The 14,068-nt window shown below is 43.0% G+C and overlaps 2 protein-coding genes and 1 long non-coding RNA gene across 9 annotated transcripts in view; 2 read left to right on the top strand and 1 right to left on the bottom strand.

The window, feature by feature from the left end:
- The window catches only part of enox2 (ecto-NOX disulfide-thiol exchanger 2), a 190,503-nt gene extending 181,590 nt beyond the window's left edge, over window positions 1-8,913 (top strand). For 5 of the 7 annotated variants that reach the window (XM_030395828.1, XM_030395829.1, XM_030395827.1 and 2 more), the window contains 4 exons: window positions 309-365; window positions 1,194-1,299; window positions 3,915-4,000; window positions 8,074-8,913. In XM_030395828.1, coding sequence (XP_030251688.1) covers window positions 309-365; window positions 1,194-1,299; window positions 3,915-4,000; window positions 8,074-8,205 — 381 coding nt within the window. In that variant the 3' untranslated portion in view covers window positions 8,206-8,913. The remainder of the gene's footprint in view (window positions 1-308; window positions 366-1,193; window positions 1,300-3,914; window positions 4,001-8,073) is intronic. The other 2 variants (XM_030395824.1, XM_030395825.1) reach the window with 1 other exon arrangement.
- Window positions 8,914-9,372: 459 nt separating this feature from the next.
- LOC115568505 (uncharacterized) lies at window positions 9,373-14,049 on the bottom strand. Its single transcript, XR_003981411.1, has 3 exons — window positions 13,820-14,049; window positions 12,645-12,749; window positions 9,373-9,549 (listed from the first exon to the last, which is right to left on the bottom strand). It is a non-coding gene; the product is annotated as an uncharacterized LOC115568505 (long non-coding RNA).
- Window positions 13,942-14,068, top strand: part of LOC115568503 (multidrug resistance-associated protein 5) — a 37,825-nt gene continuing 37,698 nt past the window's right edge. The window contains exon 1 of the mRNA XM_030395819.1: window positions 13,942-14,057. Within this exon, the coding sequence (XP_030251679.1) occupies window positions 14,050-14,057 (8 nt within the window). The 5' untranslated portion in view covers window positions 13,942-14,049. The remainder of the gene's footprint in view (window positions 14,058-14,068) is intronic.

Here is a 14,068-nt window from a genome sequence, read left to right as displayed (position 1 = left end):
CAACTGGTCAAAACGAGTGTGTCTGCACTAAAATATTCCCATGACATCAGCTCACAACGCTGTTATTGATTTAATAGCTGTCTTAACTCAAAAGAAGTGAACGACTTCCATACGGAGTTCAGCGTCTCTGTGTTCCTTCTTCGCTCAAACTCAGCCCCTTTCTGAACATTATTCCAAAAATAAACAATGCTTGTGTTTGTCTGTTTCTGCACACCATGCTGTGCGCGACCACGCTCCCCCGTCTGTCTGCATTAGCGCTTAGCTCGTTTCTCTGTGGCTTCTCCTCACATGTTTCTAATGTGCCGCAGCTGGAGATGTCGAAGCAAGATGACAGAGGCAGCGAGGAGAGCGCTAATCAAACCAGCGTAAGTAGAAAAGAAAAAAAAAAAGTTTCAGCCCTCCCCACACCTCTCCAGATATTGTGTTGTGTCCTCATTCTCATTCCTTATTCTTTCTTCCCTTGACTTTCCTCTCTACCCTCTCCCAGCGACATGACAGATCATTACAGGCCAGTCCAATTCACCGCGACTGCATTTGTCATTGAATAAATCACACAGACACAACTGGGCTAAGAAATAAAGGAGCCATAAAGTCAAAGTGGCTCGCACATGTGCGTATGTCTGCACGCCCACGCACTGACACACACAGTCGCAGGGTGTTATGGATAGATTAAAAACGTTAGAAGGCCACCAGGCATCCCACACACACCAGTGAAAAATAGCACACACAGTACTATGTAGGACAACAAACAGACAAAAACTCGTCTGTTGTTCCGCTGCCATTTTTCTGCCACCTGTCAGAGTTTTGAAACAAACAGCTTGATCATTTGCCTTCCAAGTCTCATCCTCTCTCTCCCTCTATTTGTTTTCCCACAATCGTCTCCTTTTTTGTGTCAGTGTGTGTGTGTGTGTGTGTGTGTGTGTGTGTGACAAGCCATTTCATCCCTCTATCAGTAATATAGCTGCTGGCTGAAAAATTCGCCCTCGCCTCATTATCCTCATCCTCATTGTCTCTCCGTATTAACGTGTCGGTGGTGAAACTTTCTGATGTGTTCATTCATATTCCTGTTTGTCTTCTTATTGTGTGCCATCCATCAGCTTAGGTTTAAGCTTGTTTACTTCCAATCAGCCGCAGTCAAGCTGGCTGCTGGCAGATTCATTTAAGGTAACGTTTGTGTGTGTGTGTGTGTGTAGGAAGCCACAGTATCAGCACTGGTGTCCTGCAGTCAAGAGAAGGAAGGTCCGACGGAGAAAAATCCACCAAGTCCAATCCACTCGGAGAGGGAGGCTCTGCTAGTTGGTACGCTGACTCGAATTTCACATTGCCAATATCACTGAAACTGAAAATTATATATTTGCTGTATTTTGGGGCTTCAGACTCACTTTTTTTACATTTTTCTGTTTCTTTACACTGTTGTTATTATCCAGAGTGGTTAGTTCAACGTATGAGCCTTCAAAGTCCTTTTACCAAGTTACTGTCCTCAGCTGAATTGCTTCAGTACATTTATTGTAAACTCAAATTAAACTGCAACTATATTAAAGGATAAGTTCACCCAAAAATAAAAAATATGGACATCATCTTCTCCGCCTTAAGTCAATGGAAAGTCAGGTGAAGTTTTGTACACAGAGCAAAAACTTTGCCCGAATTCATTCACACTATGGGGTGAACTTTCCTCCACGATCCTTTAAAAGCTTAATGATTCTGGTAGGATCTAAGGTAGCTGAGCAGAGAGTTCTTTTTCCTCACAGTGTGTACACGACAGGCTGCTATTATCCACCTAGTATAATCTCATTAAACTTAGCAACATGATACAGCAAGTGTGCTAAATGGTATCATAAACGTCCGTATTTTTAAACCATATCATCAGACTTGGTGCTGAATAGTATCCTCTTCACTCGTGTGTTCAGGTGGAGGGGTGTGTAATTCAGAGAACTCTTGTTAAATCAGCGCCTGTATTGTTTCCCTGGCTGTGGTTTCCATGGTCACATAGCAAGCCGCCGCAGCAAGTTGAAACAGTTGAACTATCGTGAACTACAAAAGCAGCAACAAAGAGCTGTGCGCAGTCACAAGAGCATCAGATCCTCGTCGCTGCCTCCTTCACTGTGTTTACAACCACAGTGAAGCAGGCTGCCACTCGCTGTCTGAAAACACTTTTTAAAATTTTTTTCAATACAACTGCCAGTGAAAATTAGGATAACAGGACCCACGTGTGCGCAGGCTCTGGGGAAGAGTCCAAGTGACAGTAGGGAAAACTTTTTTGAATCATCTGACAGTAAGACATCGGCCCAAACCCCCAGATTTTAAACATAGAGAGGCCTTCTTTAAGGTCCGTCTCAAGACTGTGATAAATATGGTTGATGTGGACATTATTATTTCAGATTTTACTGTGCTGACATTGTGCCTATTCCTAAGTGGAGGGGCAGAATGCAACCAACTCTGTACCCCTCGTCTCACCCTCCGCTACAATGGCCCCACTTGAAAGACCCTTTTTAGAGCCAGTGTTTAGTTTGTCTGTTCTGGGCTACTGTAGAAACATGGTGGACTTCCTAGAAGAGGGTGTAAATATAAAAGTCTCATTCAAAGGTAACAAAAACACGTTTGTTTTAGGTGATTAAACGCTAATAAAAACTAAATTCTAAATATAACATTTAATTTCATACTGGACCTTTAACTACAAGAACCTTTTGAGTAGCTGACACACAACAAACCCGGGATGAGGAAGCATGACAGTAACGGGTTATGGGTCGGTTTTCCGGGGGCTGCAGGCTCTATACTTGATAATTATTTGAAGGGGCAAAGATACTACAAAAATCACAGAATGGTGGAGCCCACAGCTCAGTTTTGCCTCAGGCAGTTCAGCAGGTTAGCCTGTGCACGGCATTGTTGAAGACTGGTCGCAAGTGTGAAAGCTGTAAAAACTCAAGCGAACATCAGTCAGATACAGAGGCTACAGAAAATACTTAAAGAAAGGAGAACAGACACGGATTTGCTATATTTGATGCATTCTGAGGTGTTGTTTCATTTGCAAATAGTAACAGTTTACATTTTTCCTGACTTGAAGGAGGAAATGCGCTAGAAAATCAGAGTAATTGGTTGCAGTTTTTTTAAGGTTTAAAAGTGTTAAACAATCATCTTTTAAAATATTTATCGATAACGAGTCGGAGGATGAGCTCCGACAGTGATACTCTGCACACACGGAGTGGGTGCATGTTGGTGCAGCAGACGCCTTGAGGACATGTTCACTGGCTCTTTAAGGCAAATAAACACAGACAGCAGAACAACTCAAGAGGGCGATTTCATGCAAATGAATCAGCATGACATTCTGCTTGGTGCTGTAGCTCAATGCACCATTAGTGTCCCAGTCAGTCTCTTATTCATTGCCAGCAGAGTAGCTCAAGGCTAGCTCATTGTTTGTGTTCAAGTATCGACTGATGTCCTGCAGGTGGCAAAAATGAAGTCTTGGAGTAGTAATTTCTTATTAAAGGTCTCCAGTGAGTGTGGTTTTGTTGTTGTTTTGCTCCTGTGGCTCGTGTGTGTGTATGCGTTTGTCTCAACTGTTGATCCCTCGGCGCTCTATTGGTGGTTAGTAAGCAGGTAAGGCGGAGGATTATCTCTCTCCTGGCCATATCTATGAGCCGATAGCAGATGGTTTGTTTGAGCTGAGGGAGTGCGTGGCTTTGATGGGAGACAACGCATCAAAGCTGTCATTAAGCACTCCCTCTAATCTGGAGCCACAATATACAAGAGGCTCTTAACAGCAGTGGGAATGTGGAAGAAGCCACTCGAAGCTTGTGTTGGAGGAGAGGAAAAGGAGTGTGTCCTCTGGCAGTTTGTCAATGTCTGACATGTGAGAGAAACTGGAGGTATCGTGACACGTGTTAACATCTTTCCGTGACTTATTTTGTCTTCCGCAGGGATCATTTCGACGTTCCTGCACGTCCACCCGTTCGGGGCCAGCATCGAGTACATCTGTTCCTACCTGCAGCGTTTGGACACCAAGGTAACATGATTCAAAACTTCCACAGTGGAGTAGATAACATGCACCCATACAGACCCCGTCAGTCCCCCCTACAGCGCTGACATATGGACTTGTTGTATGCCAGGGTCCCGCTGTGTAGCTGAGACACAGCCCCTCAATGCCAGCAGTGCTCCTCAAGGCTTTCACAGCCCTTTCCATAAAAAATTGATGTTTTTGTTGGAGACTTTGTGAGGTGCTGCTGCAGCACTTAAAAGGAATACTTTGACATTTTGGAAAGTTGTATTGATATTCTCCTCAACCCCCTCTCCTCAAATGTCAGAGTGTTTCCCTTTTAACAATCAAGAGCTAGAGGTGGGTTGTTGGGAATTATTTTTGGTAATCTAATTGAGATTAAGCTCTCTAGTTCCTCGCTAACAAAGCTCTTATCAATCCTAAAATCTCTTATAATTATTTTTTATTAGCAAGGAGAGAGAAAACATATTTTTTCAATCCAACTGTCATTGTCGCTGCTTAAAATGAGTCAGTTGTGGATAATTAGTGTTAATTCTTTGATGGCTAAAACTGAAAGGTTTGTCTGTCCTCAGGTTAATTTGCTCTCTGCAGCTGTTTGCTCACTTTTTGTTAGTGTTAGGCCTCGTCCACATGTGCACAGGTATTTTCTTTTGAAACAGGGTTTCTTTGAAAAGGATTTCAGAAAAAATCTCTGTCCATGTGACACACTTGTAAAACACATTTCCACTGGCGATTGACGTTCACTGGGCAAGCACATGCTGCTGTAAACAGGAAGCAGGTTGTGTACGCTGGGCGGTTGTTTAACTACAGAAAATACTATGAAGGAAGCAGGGAAAACGTGACTGCTCTTCACAGAATCTTACTGGACAGTGGTGTTTGGCAGCAAAATACCCATAATTGTGTCCGTTTGTGTCTTTCTAAATATAAACAATATATCATCCATTCTGTCAAAGTTCAAATGCAAAATTCTGATATCATAAAACATACTCCCCCCTGGCGTTTCCATTGTTGGCACTGCCGTCATAAAGACAACAACGCAGGACTAAAGATAGTTTATATATTCATTTGGTCTATAATGGAGATGTGAAAGCAGATAGAAATGGTGCCAGTCTACCAGTCAGCCTTCATTTTCCAGGAGATTGTGCACCCTGTGGCAGTGAAAGTGAGGTTTATAGGGAATCAATCTAAAGGCAGATGGTGTCATTATTCTATAGCCATTACTATGTGCATTCAATATATACTTTATAATGATAAGTTACAGCAAAAAGTTTGCCAGTTCAAAGTTTGATTCACATCATATCAACTTTTTAATCTGATCAAGTAAAGTTCTGAATTGGGACCCTTCAGTATTTGGACTCAGTGGCTCGTGAAGTACTGTAGCCTGCAGCTATTAATTGATCCTGACTGCCACTAAAAGCTGCAGTGTGTCTGCCTGCTCAGCAAAATTTAAACAAAAGGATTACTATTTAAAAAAGGTGGATTTTTTAAAAATGCTGTCGAATGCCATTCTTTGACCTGAGAGCAGCTGAGGAAACATTCACTGAGGAAAAGACACAAAGCAGACCTGCATGTACATTTGGTTGGAAGCAGAATGCAAATGACTTCCAAAAAAACGTTTCAGAGAAAGTTTCTCTCACCTTCCCAACCTGTAAATTTTCTCAGCTATGTCAGGCCATATCTGGCTAGTAGTGTGATTTCCCTTGATGCCGAAACATATTAAAACTAGATCCTTCATTCTGACACTTGAAGCCAAACACCAGCCTCAATCCTCAGACACCCTTAGTTTCCACTCTGTCTGGCGAAGCACAGCTATTTTATCCCCGTCTTTTTGTGGAGGCATTGCAGACGTATTATCGCTCTTCAGTGCCACTTACACGAGGCTTTCAAAATGTCAACTTTCAATGTCACCTCCAAGAAGGTAACACTAAGATTAATGGCCATTTCTGCTCCCCGCCCAGACAAGAAGACCTTCAGTAAAAACGCCTGTTGTCACCGCTCCCTCTGCAGTCTCAGTGGCTGACCAAACAGAAGAGGCATTTAACCAAAAATTGCAGATTTCAAACTTAAACTCATTATTTGGAAGAATTGATTTCCCATCTGCATAAACTTTTGTTTTTTTGCCCCAAGAAATTACTGTTCTCTGTTGCATCTCTTTGAATATGCTCATCACCACCCTGACTCATTCTCACACATGCAAAGAATAGAGTGTGACTGTCTTCTCCTGTGCCTTTTGGGTTTTTCGTCTAGTGTCTCTGCGTGTTCGTGTGTGCGTATGTGTATGCGAGCGTCACCCACGCATGTCTGTCTGTGTGCGCATGAATTTCGCCCGAGCCGCGTGTTGCACCCACACCGGCTCTCCACTACACACATCAAGCAGCCCACAGAGTTTTGTCAATATCACTGGCTAGACTCCCCGACAACAAGCCCAATCCTCTCTGCTTATCTAGTGGCTACACACACAGCTCCATGTCTGTAATGACACACCAGTCCTATCTCCGTGATAGACCTTAATGCATCCTGACATCAGCACAGGGCTCGAACAATGTACTTATTAATGCAAGACACTGTAGGTCGTCTACAGCAGGGATTTTGGCAGTGTCACCTGAGGATTTCAATTGACTAATGATCCTCAACCCACCAGAGTGCTGTGTGCCAGATTACTCGGGTGGCTGCAATGCCGTCACATCTTCGCGTTTAATTTACTTGCACTGTGATTGTCTGATTGCAGTGGAGGTGTGAGGGCAGTGTGTGAAGGTTTTGTGAGTGGAGAGTGTAAAAGGTAAAAGTTTGGAAGTATGAGCAATGCCTGAAGTTAACTGCTTTGTTGGCAAGGGCCGGTAAAAAGTGCCCTATTTAAACAGCAAAGATAATGACTAAGGATTTTTCATAATAAAACAGACAGTTTTCTCTAAAGACAGTGTTCATTCAGAAATGAAAAAGGAGCGGAGGTAAGGCTTTTGGAAATCAATGAAATGAGTTAACACCTGCTGCATTCCAAACTACAAAGCATTCAAAGCTTTCCAAACTTTTACTTAAGCCTCAAAAATCAAGGTTTCCCTCATTTGGAAAGATGTCGGGATGCACAAAAATATCCAGAGTGTTTCAAAAGAACAATGCTCACTGACAAGAAATGTAAAATACTGTGTTTCTGAGATCCTCTTGAATTGTCCAGGGGTAGTGAGTGCTGCTGTGGAGAACGTTAAGTAGATTATTCCATGTGTTCTGTGCACAAAAGCTAAAAGGCAGAAGTTCAGAATAAACCTGCTTGACTTGAAGCATATGTTCAGCCTGCCAGCTCAGATCCATTTTTTGGCTAAATAAGATCGACTTTTGGATGTCGTGGCAGCCAAAAATACATACAATGCGATTTTTGCAAATAAGACCGAAACCACATCTGGAGGTGGTTTGAAATGCCATTCGAATTGGATTTCTGCCTCTCAGTCCGGATGCTCTGGCTGCATATATCCGATTTCAAATAGTCTTCTGTGTCACGCGCACGGAGACACACAATGATGACGTCGAATCCAGAGAGACAGACGAGAACCACAGCGTCTGAGCAGAATCCGGGCTGCTGCTGGCAGAGCGGTATGGAAGACAACACGGAGAACAACAGTCTGTAGACAGTCACGCTGATATAAATTGTCTTCTCCATGACCTGACATGATTGTCTGGAGGGAAAGATGATGATGGATCTGTATTCTCATGCTTTTGTGTTGGACAGCTGCCCTCACCGGTGCGCATAGCGGCCAACGCTAATGCTGTTACCTCAGCAATCCTTGCAGATATGTAGGTGATGTCTGGACACAAAAATATGATCTTATCACTTAGAAATAACACTGTGGACACTCTGTCTTTCAGATCCGATTTGAGAGACGAATCAGATTTGCCTGCTGTCTCAATATAGCCTCGGTAGACACATGGTCGATTCCCTTTAAAAAACAAGCCAAGTTTGAGATTTTTCTTCTAAAATCTCAGATAAATGGCAACTCGGAGATGGATCTGAAAAGCCTTTGTGCGTACAACATGTGGGCCTTTTTTATTTGTTCTTCTTCTCACCCTGGTTTCATGTGTGTGTCTTGCAGATCAACCCCAGTGAGGTGGAGGCTCTTCTGTCTCGGCTGCCCTGCACCTTCAGACAGGAGCTGACCGGTGTGGGAGCCAGTCTGGAGAAACGCTGGAACTTCTGCGGCTTCCAGGGCATCAAGAACACATAAGACTCTGCTGCTGACACTCCCGGGACATGGAAGAGACGACAGGCAGAGGACGAGGCAACAAGGGGACACTGTAGAGATGTGAAAGACACAGTACAAAGCCCACTAATATCAAAGATGGTGGACGACGTACTGTACGTGACTGCACAAGGACGCAGAAGACTGAGCACGGATCAAGGAGGAATGTTACGCAAGGATATCGGGGACTCTGTGTGGGTGGCAGAGACGTCAGGAAGCAGCATTTTCTATGGTTACAGGAATTTTGACATCAAACCTTGGACAGTCTTCATGAGCTTGAACTCTCAGTGTCTCTGTGTCTGCAAAATATTTTCGGACATAATGACTCTCTGGGAGTCACAGAAGCGCACCGATTCCTACAGTCACTGGATTATTATGTAGTTATCGCCCACATGGGCAGGGCATTGTGCTGTCAGAGCCTGCAGTTGGCATAATATGGTGTTAGTGTGGGCCAGGACTACTGGGCTACTCAAGGAGGCTTATCAGGGTCTGACTGAACACTTCAAAACCTCCAAAAACCTTCCGCCTCCCTCTCTTCTCTTTTTGCTGTTCCTGGTTTGTAACATAGATCAAAAATGGATATATTTCTTCATTTTCTGTAAAGGCTGTTAACAGTTGCATAGATTCATTTGTTGTAATACACTGTAAATGCTTGGATGATATTTTTGATTATAAAAAGATGTTTTGACTAAATAGGTTGAGTTTATTTTTATGTACCTGGTGCTCAGAGAGGCTGGTTGTAAAATATCTGTGTGTGTGATTCTTGTGCAGCTGTTCAAACATTTCTAGGCCAACCTTTACTCTTAGAGCCTGACAGACGCGCACACCTGCACAGGACAAGTTGCCTACTTTTAAGTTTCTGCCCATTCTGGCTTGGAGGGCACTATTTTTCGTCACATGTCTACCCTTTTGTTCTTACAGTAGCTGTACTCGAGGCTGGTTTTAGAACCTTACATAAGGGCGTCTGTGTCTCTCAAAAGCTAATTAAGCCTGGCACTCAGCCTGGCTAAAGACATAGCTGAGCGGCATCACAACTTAACTTGAAAACACACCTAGGGGATCATGTTAATGATGTTTAATTGGTGAGGCAGTTGGTGTGTGTTGCTGCTGCAGTGGTGTGCACAGAAAATATTTGTGTGTGTGCTACTTGCCTGGATCCATATATTAAGCAGTTACACAACACTCTACAGAGGGGAGTTTTCTTCTCCATCTTCGCCAGATAGAGAGCTCTTGCCGCCAGGACTGAAGGTTCCTCCCAAAAGCCCAGTCAAGCATTCTTAATGTTCCTCCACTGGGCTATTTGGCGGCGTGCTCTCTTCCCCCGTCGCTCTGAGAAACAAAGGTTTATTATTACACATGATTTGCTCTCATCGGCCCCCTCCATCTCCTACAGGCACTGCGTTTTGAAAAAATTAGCGTTCATGCACTTGTCAGTATACAAGTCCTTGTACCTGAATTAATAATGGGGACTGAGTATGTTTTGCCTACGAGCTCCTACAAGGCTTTCCATCCTTGTGCGCGGATCCATTATTAACCGTTTTGGTTTGAGAAGGAAGAAGGTTTCATGGGTGAAAAGTAAACTATCTGTCGTAGGAGTGGAATTGTTTACATGTTAAATACAGTATGTAACCTCCAGCCCACTTAGTTTGTGGGGTCCTGTCAAACATGATTAGGACAGAGAGTCAATGCTGTTTTTATGTATGTATAGTCATTGCAATGTTTGAGAGCAAAGATCTGACCTGCCTATCTCTCCTTATGAGACATTTTCTAGCTATTTGTTATGATGATGATGAGGAACAGCAAATCTATACTTTTCAGCTTCTGCCCACCCGATAGTGCACCGGGGATCATGAGAGATGTTGCCTGTGTCGAGTCGTACATCAGTACACTTCCTCTCCGTACCGAAAGACTTGATCTCAGCAGAACATCCCCGACAACAGACTCTGGCACACCTCGCACGAGCCTCTCCTCTCTCACTCGTTAGGTTGCTCTCTTGCTCTCTCTCGCACAAACAAAGCAGTAATGCGGTGCATTCTTTTCTTTCAGAAGCTGCTCTCTGTCTTGCGTTTCCTCCCAACTGAGTTGCCATTCCTACGCACTGATTTGACTGGAGGCACACACTATTTATCTCTCTTACAGCTGCTTGTGTGAGCGAGCGTGCACGCACAAACATGCTTGTGATTGTGCATCAGGTTCTCGGGCATCACACAAGGAGGTAAACACAGACTAATTAAATCCAGCAGCAGTCCCTGGTGAATGCCGCTCTCCATTCACTGTTGTCTTCTCATCGCTGTGACACAGCGAGGAGCCTCCTCATTAATTCAATTCAAGGTGTATGCAAAAGAAAGCTATTCAAGGGTGTGATTCACCCCACCCGCAGTGATGACGCCGTTGGACGACTCCCACCTTGTGAAGGAGAGACGCCCTTGAGCATCTGCTGATGTTAAGCTTTAGCAAATACTGCGCCTGAATTCTAAATTTAAAGGCATTAGTGTCATTCCGGAGGGATTTCTTAAAACAGGTTCCTAAATCCATCAATACAAACTCACATCACGTTTAAGATAGGTGTAATTGGACGTGAGGAGATAAGCAGGTTCTTTTGGGTGATATCATGATGCTTGAGATACCCTTAATTACCTTTTCCTCTCATGTTGCTTCCTGAAGGCACCCTCATCTCTACTTAATTATGATTATGGCCTCCCTCGAGTGAGCAGGTGTGAGGGTGCTGGCTGTGTATGCAGCGCATGTGGTCCAAAGTAAGATAAACCATCACACCAGAAAGCGACCGAGAAGAACACAGAGTGGCATCACTTCTAAGCTTGTTCTCATTGGTCATGGACCAACAGGCTTGAAGAGTTTGGCCACAGAGAAGCGTGGTGCTGTTTATGTTGTCACCAGATAAATCACCCCATATCTTAACTCGGTCTAAAAGCTCATTGACCTGAGGTGGTGAGTCAACAGCTCCTCCTATTGAGCACAACAGCAGCTACACCGTGCTCTACATTCCTGTAGCCAGTGGGCCAGCACCCGGGGGTGATTTGCATTGACAGGGAGTGTATGGCCACAGCGCTGGGGGACATGTTCATGCAGCTTTCCTTCTCAATAAAAGCTCCATGGTCCTCATTAATTTATGTATTCATAAAAGCTCCAAAAATGTACCCTGTTTCTAGGGTGCCAGGGCTGCAGCAGAGATGCAGTACGGCTCCAGAAACGGCTGCCTTGAGGCACTTGGAATGACATCTTAGAAACCAAAAACTATGGAATATTAAAACGAGAACTAAAGAGATTTCTATTTCTTTGAGGATTATTAGTTTGGCAGGTAGCAAATCATGTTTTGTACAATGTTTTTTGTTTACATCGTTTCGGTATGCACAGACAATTGCACGCACTTTGAGCCTGAATGAATGGCAAGTGTTGGAATAATTGCTTTACACTGCTCTCCGGGGTGTCTGGGCAAAGGATATTGAGCTGTGGAGTATGACACATAAATGCATCTCACTGTTTCTACCCAATCTCACTGTTGCTCTCCTATACATAGATCTTCATACAAAGTAGGAAGACACAGCAGTTATTGCCCATAAGGTATTTGCACTCACTAAGCAGGCTCTGCCACATCAAATACCCAGACCTTACAGGTGAGAGGAAGGTTGTGGAGGGGAATCATTAGAGGGGAAGTCTCACTCTGTACTTTGGGAAATGTATTCATGGGATTCTTCCAAAAAGCTTCACAGTTTAACACTGTTCACCAGTAAAAAAATTGCCAAAGATCCTCCTGCTGTTAGGGCCAGACTAGTTTTTTCTGGCCTATTAGTCAGGGAACCAGTGGGCCTGATCAGCGTGTTTGATCCGAAATGCCAGCACAGTGAGGCTCATGCCAGGTTAGACGGGATAGTGGAACTCTCTCCTAATGAGCGATGGCCACTCTTCATGCTGTTATGAATCGAGTGACCTTTACCAAAGAAGAATTGCTCTTCACCGACAGCAATTATCTGCACAGTGGAAACTTAGTTGAGAAAAGTTTATTTTTAGACATAAGAAGTGTTTTGTTTTTTTTGGCAGCAGTCGAGATCCTCTCCACTTTGGTCCTTAAACGTTGATTTAAAGTACTTATTATGTTTGGCAGCAGAGCTGGCTGAGCATCCCCATGTGGTGTTTTCAGTTAAGTGGTTGTAGGATTTTCATTAAGTTCTTGTTATACTGCAAACACCTGAAGGCCTGCGGGGATGGCTGGCACCATCGGAGGGTGGGAGGGAGTACTGTGTGCTTGAGCCCAAACATACAGCATATTCAAGCTTACAAAACCAGGTCTCTGTCGATGAAGTGAATGTAGGAGTGGATAATACGAATAAAGAGATAGAAAGAGTGTCCAAATAATTTTTTTACATTAAGCCTGAATCAAAATAGAAGACCTGGCGATGACTTACTTGGTGTACAATGAAACCTTCCTTGGGTTGTTTCTTCAACTCAAGAAGGGTGGATGAGACATGGAGCAGAATCTCAGATGACCCAGAAACACACACGGGTTGAATCTGATGAGTACCAGAGGTGGAGGGGAGACAGGTGAGGTGCAATAAAGCAAAACAGAAATGACAGCTGAAAGCAGCCCAGAGATGAACATTTATTTATTACATTATAACAGCAACAAGACGACTAACAAGAAATAAGATAAGGGCAAGTGAACAGTGGCAATAAGCTGACCGAGTTATAAATGTAAAGGACAACTTGAACTGTGTCATGCTACTTTCTATTCTTCCAATCAAACTCTAAACAAATTCCTCTTAATGCTCCTAATAATTCTCCTCTTTCATCGTGGACTGCTGTTTGAACATCCCAAACATTATCGCCAAATGTTTTTAATGCACAATTTATGAAGTGGACTGTTATATCACTGAGCCCAAAAAGTGCACAAGTATTTCTACAATATAGCGTCATGTCCCTTGAGCTCATTCTGAAGCAGAGATGGAAAAACTGCAGCTTATTCATTAAGTAATCTGACATTTTAGGAATAAGAGAAATCCAATGCATGTAATTTGCATCTGTAAACAATATTGCTTTAGGTTATAAAGTTAACTTCTGCTGCCACTACTCATTCTGAGGGTAGTATTACACTGTTGTACTTTACTAGCCATTTATTTCTCAGTTTTAGTTATAGCTTCAACATGGCTGTATACAAAACATGTAAAGAGCTATAGCTTACACTTATTTGTTATAAATCAAACTAATAGTAGGCCTAAATACAAGTAAGCATTTAGTCGATAAATCAATTTTCCAATTTAGAGAGAGATTGAGCAGAATCAATTCAATCAACTCCACCTTAATGAACTAGCAACAACCTTACCTTGACCATACTATAATGCATTATAATGACGTGATGGTAATAAGCTAAATATAATGATATAGGCGACATAGCCTATTTAATTGTTTAAATTTGCCACTTTTAACTTTACTCAAGTCATTTTTTCAAGGCAGGACTTTCAGGTCTACCTACAACATAAAGCTAGCTACAACAGTTAAGCTAGCTAATTGCATTTCAAGAAGAGCCTCTGAAATAGCTTTGAAAGATTCTACTGATAAATGCTCAATATTTATTTATACTCACTTTATAGTAAAGACAGTATTTTTGTCCATGCCAGGATAGTCTAAGAATGATAGATACTCTCTTCCCTACTGTTGTGAAATCCAAATGGCGGTTACTGTTCCTACGCACATCAGCGGTGCAGTATCAGTTGCCATGGTTACATACTTCGTTTTAAAAAAGGCGCCATCTCGGTGATTAGTTAGCTTAGCCGTTAGCCTAACCCAGAGAAGATAGCTACTTTTTTGGGACTGATGAACAAGTAAGTAAGAT

The sequence above is a fragment of the Sparus aurata genome, chromosome 18 (assembly GCF_900880675.1).
Source record: "Sparus aurata chromosome 18, fSpaAur1.1, whole genome shotgun sequence".
Classification (NCBI taxonomy): Eukaryota; Metazoa; Chordata; class Actinopteri; order Spariformes; family Sparidae; genus Sparus; species Sparus aurata.
Note: the sequence above shows the minus strand (reverse complement) of the source record. Positions and strands in the feature narration are given on the sequence as shown.